At 40.4% G+C, this 15238-nt stretch overlaps 1 protein-coding gene across 1 annotated transcript in view; it reads left to right on the forward strand.

Moving 5' to 3' along the window:
* Positions 1-15238, forward strand: part of ACTN2 (actinin alpha 2) — a 78450-nt gene that overhangs the window by 20300 nt on the left and 42912 nt on the right. Inside the window, exons 2-3 of the mRNA XM_060108256.1 lie at positions 14017-14131; positions 15037-15156. Coding sequence (XP_059964239.1) covers positions 14017-14131; positions 15037-15156 — 235 coding nt within the window. The remainder of the gene's footprint in view (positions 1-14016; positions 14132-15036; positions 15157-15238) is intronic.

Consider the following 15238-nt stretch of genomic DNA (forward strand, 5'->3'; position numbering starts at 1 on the left):
CAAAGAAGGACACTACATAATGATCAAGGAATCAATCCAAGAAGAAGATATAAGAATAGTAAATATTTATGCACCCAACATAGGAGCACCTCAATACATAACAGCCACAAAAGGGGAAATTGACAGTAACACAATCATAGTAGGAGATTTAGCACCCCACTTTCACCAATGGACAGATCATCCAAACTGAAAATAAATAAGGAAACACAAGCTTTAAATGATACATTAAATAAGATGGACTTAATTGATATTTATAGGACATTGCATCAGAAAACAACAGAATCCAATTTCTTCTGAAGTGCTCGTGGAACATTCTCCAAGATAGATCATATCTTGGGTCACAAATCAAGCCTTGGTAAATTTAAGAAAATTGAAATCATATCAAGGGACTTCCCTGGTGGCGCAGAGGTTAAGAATCTGCCTGCCAATGCAGGGGATACGGGTTCAAGCCCTGGTCTGGGAAGATCCCACATGCTATGGGGGAACTAAGCCCATGCGCCACAATTACTGAGCCTGTGCTCTAGAGCCTGTGAGCCATAACTACTGAGCCTGCTCGCCTAGAGCCTATGCTCCGCAACAAGAGAAGCCACTGCAATGAGAAGCCCGTGCTCCGCAACGAAGAGTAGCCCCCGCTCACTGCAACTAAAGAAAGCCCGCCCACAGCAACGAAGACTCAACACAGCCAAAAATGAATAATAAATAAATTAATTAAAAAAATCATATCAGATATCTTTTCCATCCACAATGCTATGAGACTAGATATCAGTTACAGGAAGAAAGCTGTAAAAAATACAAACACATGGAGGCTAAACAATACACTACTAAATAACCAAGAGATCACTGAAGAAATCAAAGAGGAAATTAAAAAATACCTAGAAACAAATGACAGTGAAAGCACAACAACCCAAAACTGCAGCAAAAGCAGTTCTAAGAGGGGAGTTTATAGCAATACAATCATACCTCAAGAAACAAGGAAAATCTCAACAACCTAACCTTACACCTAAAGCAATTAGAGAAAGAAGAACAAAAAACCCCCAAAGTTAGCAGAAGGAGAGTAATCATAAATATCAGATCAGAAATAAATGAAAAAGAAATGAAGGACACAATAGTAAAGATGAATAAAACTAAAAGTTGGTTTTTTGAGAAGATAAAATTGATAAACCATTAGCCAGACTCAGAGAAGAAGAAAAGGGAAAAGACTCAAATCAACAGAATTAGAAATGAAAAAGGAGAAGTAACAACTGACACTGCAGAAATACAAAGGATCATGAGAGATTACTACAAGTAACTCTATGCCAGTAACTTGTACAACCTGGAAGAAATGGACAAATTCTTAGAAAAGCACAACCTTCTGAGAGTGAACCAGGAAGAAATAGGAAATATAAACAGACCAATCACAAGCACTGAAATTGAAACTGTGATTAAAAATCTTCCAGAAGCCCAGGATCAGATGGCTTCACAGGTAAATTCTCTCGAAACATTTAGAGGGGAGCTAACACCTATCCTTCTCAAACTCTTCCAAAATATAGCAGAGGGAGGAACACTCCCAAACTCATTCTACGAGGCCACCATCACCGTGATATCAAAACCAGACAAAGATGTCACAAAGAAAACTACAGGCCAATATCACTGATGAACATAGATGCAAAAATCCTCAACAAAATACTAGCAAACAGAATCCAACAGCACAATAAAGGATCATACACCATGATCAAGTGGGGTTTATCCCAGAAATGCAAGGATTCTTCAATATATGCATATCAATCAACATGATACACCATATTAACAAATTGAAGGATAAAAACCATATGATCCTCTCAGTAGATGCAGAAAAAGCTTTTGACAAAATTCAACATCCATTTATGATAAAAACCCTTCAGAAAGTAGGCATAGAGGGAACTTACCTCAACATAATAAAGGCCATATATGATAAACCCACAGCCAATATCATTCCCAGTGGTGAAAAACTGAGAACATTTCCACTGAGATCAGGAGCAAGATGAGGTTGCCCACTCGCACCACTATTATTCAACGTAGTTTTGGAAGTTTTAGCTGCAGAAATCAGAGAAGAAAAAGAAATAAAAGGAATCCCAATTGGAAAAGAAGAAGTAAAACTGTCACTGTTTGCAGATGACATGATACTATACATAGAGAATCCTAAAGATGCTACCAGAAAACTACTAAAGCTAATCAACGAATTTAGTAAAGTAGCAGGATACAAAATTAAGGCACAGAAATCTCTTGCATTCCTATACACTAATGATGAAAAATCTGAAAAAGAAACTAAGGAAATACTACCATTTACCACTGCAACAAAAAGAATAAAATACCTAGGAAGAAATCTACCTAAGGAGACAAAAGACCTGTATGCAGAAAACTATAAGACACTGATGAAAGAAATTAAAAAGGATACAAACAGATGGAGAGATATACCATGTTCTTGGGTTGGAAGAATCAACACTGTGAAAATGACTCTACTACCCAAAGCAATCTGCAGATTCAACACAATCCCTATTAAACTACCAATGGCATTTGTCACAGAAGTAAAACAAAAAATTTCACAATTTGTGTGGAAACACCAAAGACCCTGAATAGCCAAAGCAATGTTGAGAAAGAAAAACGGAGCTGGAGGAATCAGGCTCCTGGACTTCAGACTATACTACAAAGCTACAGTAATCAAGACAGTATGGTACTGGCACAAAAATAGAAATATAGATCAGTGGATCAGGATAGAAAGCCCAGAGATAAACCCACGCACATATGGTCACCTTATCTTTGATAAAGGAGGCAAGAGTATACAATGGAGAAAAGACAGCCTCTTCCATAAGTGGTGCTGGGAAAACTGGACAGCTACATGTAAAAGAATGAACTCCCTAACACCATACACAAAAATAAACTCAGAATGGATTAAAGACTGAAATGTAAGGCAGACACGATAAAACTCTTAGAGGAAAACATAGGCAGAACACTCTATGACATAAATCACAGCAAGATCCTTTTTGAGCCACCTCCTAGAGAAATGGAAATAAAAACAAAAATAAACAAATGGGACCTAATGAAACTTAAAAGCCTTTGCACAGCAAAGGAAACCATAAACAAGATGAAAAGACAGCCCTCAGAATGGGAGAAAATATTTGCAAAGGAAGCAACTGACAAAGGATTAATCTCCAAAATATACAAGCAGTTCATGCAGCTCATTATCAAAAAAACAAACAGCCCAATCTGAAAATGGGTAGAAGACCTAAACAGACATTTCTTCAAAGAAGATATACAGATTGCCAACAAACACATAAAAGGATGCTCAGCATCACTAATCATTAGAGACATGCAAATCAAAACTACAATGAGGTATCACCTGACACCGGTCAGAATGGCCATCATCAAAAAATCTAGAAACAATAAATGCTGGAGAGGGTGTGGAGGAAAGGGAACCCTCTTGCACTGTTGGTGGGAATGTAAATTGATACAGCCTCTGTGGAGAACAGTACGGAGGTTCCTTAAAAAACTACAAATAGAACTACCATATGACCCAGCAATCCCACTACTAGGTATATATCCTGAGTAAACTAATTCAAAATGAGTCAAGTACCACAATGTTCATTGCAGCACTATTTACAATAGCTAGGACATGGAAGCAACCTAAGTGTCCATCAACAGATGAATGGATAAAGGAGATGTGGCACATACATACAATGGAATATTACTGAGCCATAAAAAGAAACAAAATGAGTTATTTGTAGTGAGGTGGATGGACCTAGAGTCTGTCATATAGAGTGAAGTGAGTCAGAAAGAGAAAAACAAATACCATATGCTAACACATATATACAGAATCAAAACAAAATAGGTTATGAAGAACCTAGGGGCAGGACAGGAATAAAGACACAGACGTAGAGAATGGACTTGAGGACACGGAGGGGGAAGGTTAAGCTGGGACAAAGTGAGAGTGGCATGGACATATATGCACTACCAAACGTAAAATAGATAACTAGTGGGAAGCAGCTGCATAGCACAGGGAGATCAGCTCAGTGCTTTGTGACCACCTAGAGGGGTGGGATAGGGAGGGTGGGAGGGAGATGCAAGAGGGAGGAGATATGGGGATATATGTATATGTATAGCTGATTCACTTTGTTATATGGCAGAAACTGACACAACATTGTAAAGCAATTATACTGCAATAAAGATGTTAAAAAAATTAAAAATAAAATGAAAAGAAAAGAAAAGGAAAAAAATAAGCCACAGGAGAGATGAGCTGACTTGCCCACACCAGACGCTGAGCTGGTCACAGAGCCAGGCTTCGGATTTTAGGGTCACTGTTTTTTAGGGACTGCTAAACTGAGCTGTTGCATGCCATGTTATCCAGCAGGATCTTGGAGACTAAGCAGAGATTTGTGGGTGGAGGAGAAAGGGCTGCCCACCGTGTCGTTAGCTGCCTGGTTATGCCGGTTATGAGAACAGGAGGGCGCCAAATGGACTTCCGAGATACCTGGTAATTGATTGTAGCACATGCAGCATCCTTAGAAGGAACACTCTTCTACTTACGTACTTCTTTTTTTTTTTTTTTTTTTGCGGTACGCGGGCCTCTCACTGTTGTGGCCTCTCCTGTTGCGGAGCACAGGCTCCGGACGCGCAGGCTCAGCGGCCATGGCTCACGGGCCCAGCCGCTCCACGGCATGTGGGATCTTCCCGGACCGGGGCACGAATCCATGTCCCCTGCATCGGCAGACGGACTCTCAACCACTGCGCCACCAGGGAAGCCCCCGTACTTCTTGCTTTGATTTAATTTTTTAAATATCTGTAGTTGAGAAGTGTACTTGGGTGCTTGGTAACGTTGAAGGTTTGGAATGTTTTCAAGATCAGATGATTTTTCGGCGTTCACTGTGCTGAACAGTCTGTGACGACTGTTGAGTGACTGCTGGGCCCAGAGAACTATCCTAAGTTAGTATAAACTCCAGCAGAAGCACCTTTTTTTTTTTGGCAATTTACATTAAAAAAATTATTAGGTGTTTTTTTTAATTGAAGTATAGTTGATTTACAATGTTGTATTAATTACTGCTGAACAGTGAAGTGATTCAGTTATACATATATATTCTTTTCCATTATGGTTCCTCGTAGGATATTGAATATAATTCCCTGTGCTCTACAGTAGGACCTTGTTGTTTATCCATTCTATGTATAATAGCTTACGTCTGCTAATCCCAACCTCCCACTTCATCCCTCCTCCAACCCCCTCCCTCTTGGCAACCACCAGGCTGTTCTCTGTCTGTGATCCTGAGAAACACCTTATAAATGTTTTTAAAGATGGTTGAGTGTCTGAATCTTTCAATTTAAGGTCATTCTGCTGATTTTTCTGATGTGATGCTGGAGTGGCCCATTTTTCTGGGTGTTGTGGCATTGTCCAGGCTCACCCAGTGCTATTCCCCCTGTGATTTGTGGGTCAGGGTCTTTCTGGCTGAGGGGTGGTGAAGCTTTGTGGTGAACCAGCACATCTGCTTCTGCCAGCCACATGGTCTGCAGGAATTTCTGCCCTCTCAAAGGAGCGGCTCCCTGCCCTTCAGGAGGGTAGTGTGTCCTTTCTTAAATGCTGGATCTGCCCCCCTTCTCCCTTAACCGGATATTTTACAAAATGTGTGCATCTTTCTAGACACCTGCACCCCTGCCTTACTTTTTGAATATTTAAAAAGAACGAGGAAATGGATTAGGAGGCATCCTGGCAAATTGAGAATTTGTGAAGTGGAAAAGAAGACACTGTTATAATGATTATTGTAAATAGAAAAACAAATGGAGCATTTTTCTTTTTTTTTTCTTTTTTTTTAAATTTTTTTATTTTTTTATTTTTGCGGTATGCGGGCCTCTCACTGTCGTGGCCTCTCCCGTTGCGGAGCACAGGCTCCGGACGCGCAGGCCCAGCGGCCATGGCTCACGGGCCCAGCCGCTCCGCGGCATATGGGATCCTCCCAGACCGGGGCACGAACCCGTATCCCCTGCATCGGCAGGCGGACTCCCAACCACTGCGCCACCAGGGAGGCCCAAATGGAGCATTTTTAGAAAATCAGCTTAACAGAGCTGTCGTTTTCAACAGTTTTTCCTGGGAGGCTGTTCAGAACCTTTGTGATAATAGGTCATGTGGCCCGGCTGGCCTTTGCATTTCTTCTCCTCCTGATAACCTTTTGAATGGTTTCATTAAGTTGATCATGACAATTTTTTGGTAGCTGGGAAGGTGTCAGGACGTGAAGGACAAATAATTGCATGGTGTCAGAGTCAGAAATAGAATCCGAGTTCTGAGCCACAACTGTGGGCTGTACAGGGCTCCACCTGCCCTCCCTGCTCCCTTTCAGGGACCACTGCCCCTGCTCACCTGGGGCTCAGTTGTCCCACCCATAGGATGCAGGCCAGGAATCCCCATGCTAGCCACTTGATGTCTTTACTCTCTGAGAACAGTAAGTGATAAGCAAACTCAAAATTGTAGAACACTCTGATGGTGCCCCAAACCTGTTTAGACCTGATAGACAATGCTGTTTTTCTCTTTTTTTTGATGTATAGTTGATTTACAATGTTGTATTAATTTCTGCTGTATAGCAAAGTGATTCAGCTGCACACACACACACACACACACACACACACACACATATATATACATACTTTCTTTTTTATATTCTTTTCCATTGTGGTTTATCTCAGGATATTGAATATAGTTCCCTGTGCTAGACAGTAGGACCTTATCGTTAACCATTCTATATATAAAACTTTGCATCTGCTAACCCCAGACTCCCAGTGACAATGCTGTTTATAATTAGTGGATTTAAAAGCTGAAAATTATTCAGGCTTGCCTATCCTGAGCTTCATGCTGCAGGCGCTGTCCAAACGTCCCAGCCCTCAGTAAACCCTGTTCTATTTTGTTCAGAAACGCCCAGTGGCTGTAGTGAGCCTCCATGTTAGGAAATGTGACCTCTAATTAGTATTTTATGCAGTTATTATGAAAATAAAAGCTGGTTAACAGTATAAAAGAAATTGATAGCTGTTGTGTTGCCAGATTTTTGTTCGGAGAAAATGGAATAGTAAATTGAACAGGGATAGTCTTATAGGAGGCAGCCCAACCCTAGAGCCTTGTTGCTAGAAGAATTAATAATTAACTGATGGTATGAGATGGACTCAAACTCAAGAGAACCGTGTCAGATTCAGGATTGATCTTTTTGCTTCTTATTTGTGTCTCCAGCTGATCACCTTTTCCAGGTAGAGATGCAAACTTGTGTTATTTAAACAATATATATAATCACAGATATTACTCGTTTTGATTAAAAGACCTTGTTTTCTCTTCTCTCTTTGGAATAGTCTACAATGTAGGTTGTTGTGTCTGTAGAATTAATTGATTTAATTAACTTAAAAAGAAACCAAATACAAATGCATAATGTTCAGTAACTCAAGCTTATCTCAATATTTCAGAGAGGACATAAGTGCTATTTTTTTTTTTTTTTTCTGCTCTGCACGGCATTGGGATCTAAGTTCCCTGACCAGGGATCAAACCCGCGTCCCCTGCAGTGGAAGCACAGAGCCCTAACCATTGGACCACCAGGGAAGTCCCTTTTTTTTTAATAAGTGCTTTTTTGCCGTTAAGCACATTGTATTGATTGTCATGGCATATAATTTAACTTTCAGAAAGACAGTGGTCTTAGGATTCCTATGGACTTGGGACTTTGCTAGTATGTTCTTCAAGGAAGAAGGTATGGCCTCTGAATGGGGGTAGCAATTCTTGCTAACAGATATTCCTGGAAAACTCCTCCAACTGACATTTTTCTTTCTTTTTCTTTTTTTAATTTTTATTTTATTTTGGAGTATAGTTGATTTACAATGTTGTGTTTCAGGTGTACAGCAAAGTGATTCAGTTATACGTATACATGTATCCATTCTTTTTCAGATTCTTTTCTCATGTAGGTTATTACAGAATATTGAGTAGAGTTCCCTGTGCAATACAGTAGGTCCTTGTTGATTATCTATTTTATATATAGTAGTATGTCTATGCTAATCCCAAACTCCTAATTTACCCCTCCCCCCAACCCTTCCTCTTTGGTAACCAGAAGTCTGTTCTCTATGTCTGTGAGTCTGTTTCTGTTTTGTAGATAAGTTCATTTGTATCATATTTTAGATTCCAGATATAAGTTATATGATATTTTTCTTTCTCTTTCTGACTTACTTCACTTAGTATGGTAATCTCTAGCTCCACCCATGTTGCTACAGATGGCATTATTTCATTCTCTTTTATGGCTGAGTAATATTCCATTGTATATATGTACCACATCTTCTTTATCCTTTATTCTGTCGATGGACATTTAGGCTGCTTCCGTGTGTTGGTTATTCCAACTGACATTTTTCTCAACCACCATGTTTCAGGGATTGAGGAGCATTTTCTGGATCTCTAGATTATGTTCAGGAAGATAATGGGGCAGCGACCACTGATTGTTTGAGTATCCTTCAGACTTATCCCAGAAAAACATAATACTATAAGTCACAGGCACATGGCCTTAACCCCCAGGCCCTCTTCCTCTGCTCCCTGTGTTTGGAGAGTTTCAGTACCATGACTAGAGAGGGTCCTGTATGAGCAGGGAGACCAGTCTGCACTCACAGGACTGTCCATCCTGGCCAGTGACTCATGGGTTATGATTCTGTATGTTTCAGGAAGAAATGCTAATATTTGCTCCCATTGCCTAAGGAATATACAAAGTGAGACAGTGACTCCCATGCCTTTCCGTCTTTTCCTCTGTGACTTGAACACTCGTTCCCTTAGCTTTTTTTTTAAATATATACATATTTATTTATTTATTTTTATTGAAGTATAATTGATTTACAATGGTGTGTTAATTTCAGGTATACAGCAGAGCGATTCAGTTATACATATATATCTATTTTTCAGATTCTTTTCCCTTAGAGGTTATTACAAAATATTGAGTATAGTTCCCTGTGCTATATAATAGGTCCTTGTCAGTTATCTATCTTATATATAGTAGTGTGTATCTGTTAATCCCAAACTCCTAATTTATCCCTCCCCCCCACCGTTTCCCCTTAGGTAACCGTAAGTTTGTTTTCTATGTCTGTTAGTCTACTTCTGTTTGGTATATACATTTATTTGTATCACTTTTTATTTTTAGATTTTACATGTAAGCAATATCATGATATTTGTCTTTCTCTGTCTGGCTTACTTCACTTAGTATGATCATCTCTAGGTCCATCATTCCCTTACCTTTGTCGTGAGCGTCTTTGAAGGGTGAGAAGGACTGGAAGCATCAGCCTTTCCTGTCTGCAGGTAGACGGTTCATGCTTTCCCATCTTGGTTCTCTTTGTGTGGCTCTGAGAGGTTTTTTTATGTGCTTGTTTTCAAGATGCAAAAAGTGTATGTATTTATCACTAGGTGAACAGGGGCAGGGAAGAAGCTCTTCTCTAGGAGAGAGGTAGAGGAAGATTTGAGTTGGAAGCAAGGGAGGAGGTTGGAGGACCTCAGATGTGATGAGGCAGCTTCTGAGGTGAGCTTTGGGCTGGGGAGACGTTGGCCTCTTTCCTTGAGGGTCTCTATCTGGTTTGTAACACCATGTCTTTTAAGAAAGGACACCTGCCTTCCTAATCTGGTTTGAACCAAGGAGCCTCCCTCCAAAACCACATGGACCTACATTGGTTCCATTTCAGTTCTCCCAGATTTAGTTCACAGGGACCTTAAAGAGGCATGTTGCCATCAAAAAGCAAGAAAATCCACAAAGAAGTCTTTTTTTTTTAATTTTATTTTTGGCTGCACTGGGTCTTCATTGCTGCGCGTGGGCTTTCTCTAGTTGTGGCGAGCGGGGGCTACTCTTCGTTGCGGTGTGAGGGCTTCTCATTGCAGTGGCTTCTCTTGTTGTGGAGCATGGGCTCTAGAGCACAGGCTCAGTAGTTGTGGAGCACAGGCTTAGTTGTTCCGCGGCATGTGGGATCTTCCCGAACCAGGGCTTGAACCCGTGTCCCCTGCGTTGGCAGGCGGATTCCCAACCACTGTGCCACCAGGGAAGTCCCCACAAAGAAATCTTTTAGGTACCATATGTGGGATTTTGTTGCTGCTGTGGTAGATTTTGTTTTTATCTCCTCCACGATTAGTGGGATTTTCACAGAAGCGGAGGACAATGGGGAAGGCGTAGGAACAGTCTCTGTAGGCCATGGTAATGGAAACTGTAAATAGAATGAAAATTAAACAGTCTAATAAAGCTTAAAATTCCTTTTCAGAGTGCACTGGCCTCTTGGCAAGCTATTATCACAGAGCCTTGGGGTCCTTTTTCACATTTGAGTTGGTTAGTCATCACCTTTATTGGCTCTTCGGAATACTCATTAAAGAAAGCGAAACTTCATTAGGCTTAACTGACAAAATTGACCTGGTAGATTCAGTTCATTCTCTGGATTTGCACAACTGAAAAATTACCTGTGGTAAGTTACCTTCATCGCATGCATGCCTAGAAAAAGGCGGTATCCAGGGGCTTCCCTGATGGCACTGTGGTTGAGAGTCCGCCTGCCGATGCAGGGGACACGGGTTCGTGCCCTGGTCCCGGAGGATCCCACATGCCGCGGAGTGGCTGGGCCCGTGAGCCATGGCCGCTGAGCCTGCGCGTCTGGAGCCTGTGCTCCGCAACGGGAGAGGCCACAACAGTGAGAGGCCCATGTACCGCAAGGAAAAAAAAAAAAAAAAAAGGTGGTATCCAGCAGATGTTCACAGTGTTCCATAGTGGGGGTCAGGAAACCTGCATTGATTTCATGAAAAGCTTTGGGGTTCTATTCAGAAGTGCTTCTGATACTTATATTATGAAGGGACTTAAATAACATGGTAATAAGTTAAGGTAATTTATACCAGCAATATTTGCCCATTTTTAATTAGAGTATAGATAAAGAAAACTAAATAAATATTTTATATCATTATAATTTTTTCTCTGTCAGTTCCATAACCCACTGTTCTCTTGTGCCTTCCCCGAAAGGTTAGGTATATGGTTAGTCTTGGTATTGTGAAAAAAAGAAAAACAAACAGAAAACCTTTAAAGTAGTTTTGCTTGCTGAAAATGGGGCCTGGGAAGTTTTTCACTGTATGAACTTACTTATCTGGAAGCAACCTAAATGTCCATCCAAGGAGCTGGTTAGAAAATAAAGTATGGTATAGTCACGACAGTGGAATACTATGCAGCCATAAAAAGGAATGCTCTTTGCTGATATTGAATGACCCTAGGTTATAGTTTTCTTAAAAAATATAAAAAAGCCAGGTGCAGAACAATGTGTATATTATGATTTGTGTTAAAGGGATAGAAAAAGGATGTGTGTGCCTTTGTGTTTACGTATGTATAGAATATTGTGGAAGAGAAACACAAGACACTGAATCTCTTTGTTGTTCCCTCTGGGGAAAGGAGCTCAGTGGCTGGGAACAGGAGTGAGAGGGAGGCTTTCCACTGTATGCCTTTTTGTACCACTTGAATTTTGAACCCAGGTAATAATAGACTCTTGTTAATAATCTTAGCTTCAAAAAACAAAATTTGATTATGTATAGTAGCACTGTCCAATAGGACTCTCTGTGATGCTGGAAGTGTTCCATACACATCTGCACCATCCAGTACAGATGTGCTTGTACACATGTGGCTTTCGAACACTCTGAAAGATGGCTTGTACAGCTGGGAAACTAAAATTTTAATTTCCTTTCATTTTAATTAATTACATTTAAATAGCCAATTATGGTTACTGGCTACCATATTGATTGGGTGCAGACCTAGAGTATATGACTTAGAGTATCTCTTCTGTTTAGACCTGACTAAAGTTTAGATGTGTTTTAGGAGAAATAACTATTAGTTTCAGCTCTCACAATAACATTTATTATTGGAAATCCAAGAAAATACCTACATTTTATTTTTGTCCTAGAATTTAATTCCATCACATATTTCTTTTTCTTAAATTTATTTTATTGAAGTACAGTTGATTTACAGTGTTGTGTTTATTTCTGCTGTACAGCAAAGTGATTCAGTTATACATCTGTATTCATTCTTTTTCATGTTCTTTTCCATTATGGTATATCACAGAATATTGAATATAGTTACCTGTGCCATACAGTAGGATCTTTTTTTTAACATCTTTATTGGAGTATAATTGCTTTACAATGGTGTATTAGTTTCTGCTTTATAACAAAGTGAATCTGCTATACGTATACATATATCCCCATATCCCCTCCCTTTTGCGTCTCCCTCCCACCCTCCCTGTCTCACCCTTCTAGATGGTCACAAAGCACCGAGCTGATCTCCCTGTGCTACACAGCTGCTTCCCACTAGCTATCTCTTTTACGTTTGGTAGTGTATATATGTCCATGCTACTCTCTCACTTCATCCAGAGTAGGACCTTGTTCTTTATCCATTCTCTATATAATAGTTTGCATCTGCTAACCCCAAACTCCCAATCCATCCCCAGCTCCCTTCCCCCTTGACAACCAGAAGTCTGTTATCTGTATCTGTGAGTCTCTTTCTGTTTTGTAGATGAGTTCATTTGTGTCCTATTTTAGATTCCACATATAAGTGATATCATATGGTATTTGCCTTTCTCTTTCTGACTTACTTCACTTAGTATGATCATCTCTAGGTCCATCCATGTTGCTGCAAATACCATCACATATTTCTTGAAATAAGTGCCCATCAGTCAGATTTGAACATCCTTTTTATTACCCAGAAAAATCATTTTTATGGAAAACTGTGTCTTTTTGTAGTCTTACTTGGAGAAACTCTATTTTTGAGAGGTTCATTTTTTATCTATAACACAAACCCCGTTTGTCTGTCTCTCCGCAGCGTAATGTGCCGGCACTTTGTTCCGGAGCCCAGCAGCTGTTGTGTGACAAGGGCACAGTTTGCATTCTTAGCCAGCAGCTGCTAGAAGCATTTCTAATCTGGTTTTGGCAGGAAATAGTGCACAAGTGGAAACCAAGTTAAAAGAAGTTTGAAAAATAAACAATGACTTTGGATGCCACTTAGTATATAGTTCATCCTTCTGCTTAATATTGCCCTAGTCATTTGTTAACATGACTGGCCTCTGAACCCTTCCAGGGCAGGGCTGTATCTAATTGTCTTTGAAATCCGAGGTCTAGCCCAGGACCTGGAATATGTCAGTAGGAGTTCATTATTATTGCTACTACTACTACTATTGTTATTAATGATGGACTATAATGCAAATTTGTTTAATTGGTTCAGTTACTAGCTTAAAACTGTTGTTCATCCAGGATAAACTAGTTGTAGATAATTAGTGGTTATGGGTCCTTCTTCTCTTCCCCTTTCTACTGCACAATGCCGCCCACCCTCTGCTCTAAAGTACGACATTTTGAACATTCTTTAGGCATAATTTATTCATCCATTCTGCAAGCACGCTGATTTCTGTTGTATGCAGGGAATAAGCATATCCTACTTTCCTACAGAATAAGAGGTTTTCAGAAGGCAAAGGCATAGATGTAAACATAGTATCTTTTTAAAATTTTTTTATTCTTTTTTAATTGAAGTATAGTTGATTTACAATGTTGTGTTAGTTTCAGGTATACAGCACAGTGATTCAGTTATATATATATTATATACATATATATAATATATATATATATATTCTTTTTTAGATTCTTTTCCCTTATAGGTTATTATAAAATATTGAGTGTAGTTCCCTGTGCTATACAGTAGGTCCTTGTTGGTTATCTATTTTATATATAGTAGTGTGTATATGTTAATCCCAAATGTGTTACCTTTCTAAACTGAAGGCAAAAATTCCTCAGGTGGTTAGACCCCATAAATGATTTTTTTTTTTTGTCTCTAAAGAGGAAAGTTTATTAAAATCTTACCTTCAGGCCTCAAATCATGCTTTCCATCCAATTCGGTCTGCTTTCTCTCAAAGGTCCAAGATGCCCCAGCCTCCTGTTCTCCCCAGGATGTGTAAGACGTCAGGCCTGGTCCATGTGGAGGGGCTCTGAGTGCTGACGGGGCTGTGCTCAGCACTGTTTGCTTCTCGTTGCAGACCTTCACTGCCTGGTGTAACTCCCACCTCAGGAAAGCTGGCACTCAGATCGAGAACATCGAGGAAGACTTCCGGAATGGCCTTAAGCTCATGCTGCTTTTGGAAGTCATCTCAGGTGAGTCTTAAACATTTTTCATACGTGTTATACCCAATCTTACACGTACTTCTATGTCCAAGCAGTAGATACGCATCTGTTTTTGTTTTTTAAAAAAAAAAAAAAAAAAGCTCCCTTTGAACCTGGCTGGGGGAGATGGTATTATTGGCAAAGCAAACCTTTCCAAAGAGCAGTCTGCCTGGAGTTATTTTTCTGTTCTAAAAAAGGAGTGAATTCTGTTGAAAACTGACTTATTAAAATCATGTTTCTACCACCGACTTCGAAACAGAATAAGAGAAGAGAAAATGACATTTATATGACTGCCCACCAGGCTGCCCTCTCCACTAAGTCCAGCTAGTATGTATTACAGAAATTGTCTTTCACGCCAAAGACCAGTGTACATGTTGGCTTAACTCTGAAAACAGGAGTTAAAGTCCCTGAGGGGTTATCCTTTGCCCTGAATTTCAGCTGGCTGGTTTAGACTTTGGACTGGAGAGTGGATCAGGCTTAAAGAGGTGTGAGTGGGAAGGATGAAGGCAGGGTGGCCCTGATCCAGGTGTCTTTGTAACTCCACATCTGAGATGAGCCCTGTGATTTGAACGAAGCTCCCTGACTTTCTCCCACAGCTGGTCAGCACCTCTGAATGCGGCAGGGGCACCAACCAGCTTCTTTCTTACTCATTCATACTTTGGCTCAAAGACCAAACCGGACTCTCCCAGCAAATCTGAAAAGCATATGGCCTTAATAGCACAGCTCCCCTCTGGTCCATTTGACCTACTGTGATTTACAGAAACCGGGAACACATAAGGAACAGTCAAATAATGATTCCCATTTAAGGAGGGCACAGACTCTGAATTTTGGCATCTTGATTCTGCATCAAGGGTCTCCTTTCTCTGTGTCTACACGACTCTTTCTTCATCCAACAGGGGAAAGGCTGCCCAAACCTGACCGAGGAAAAATGCGATTCCACAAAATCGCTAACGTCAACAAAGCCTTGGATTACATAGCCAGCAAAGGCGTGAAGCTGGTGTCCATCGGGGCGGAAGGTAAATGGGGTGTGATGGGAATGACCCTGACCGCGCACAGACCTCCCCGTGGGGCAGTGGGCCTGCAGCTGGATGCCTGCTT

The sequence above is a fragment of the Mesoplodon densirostris genome, chromosome 1, assembly GCF_025265405.1.
Source record: "Mesoplodon densirostris isolate mMesDen1 chromosome 1, mMesDen1 primary haplotype, whole genome shotgun sequence".
Classification (NCBI taxonomy): domain Eukaryota; kingdom Metazoa; phylum Chordata; class Mammalia; order Artiodactyla; family Ziphiidae; genus Mesoplodon; species Mesoplodon densirostris.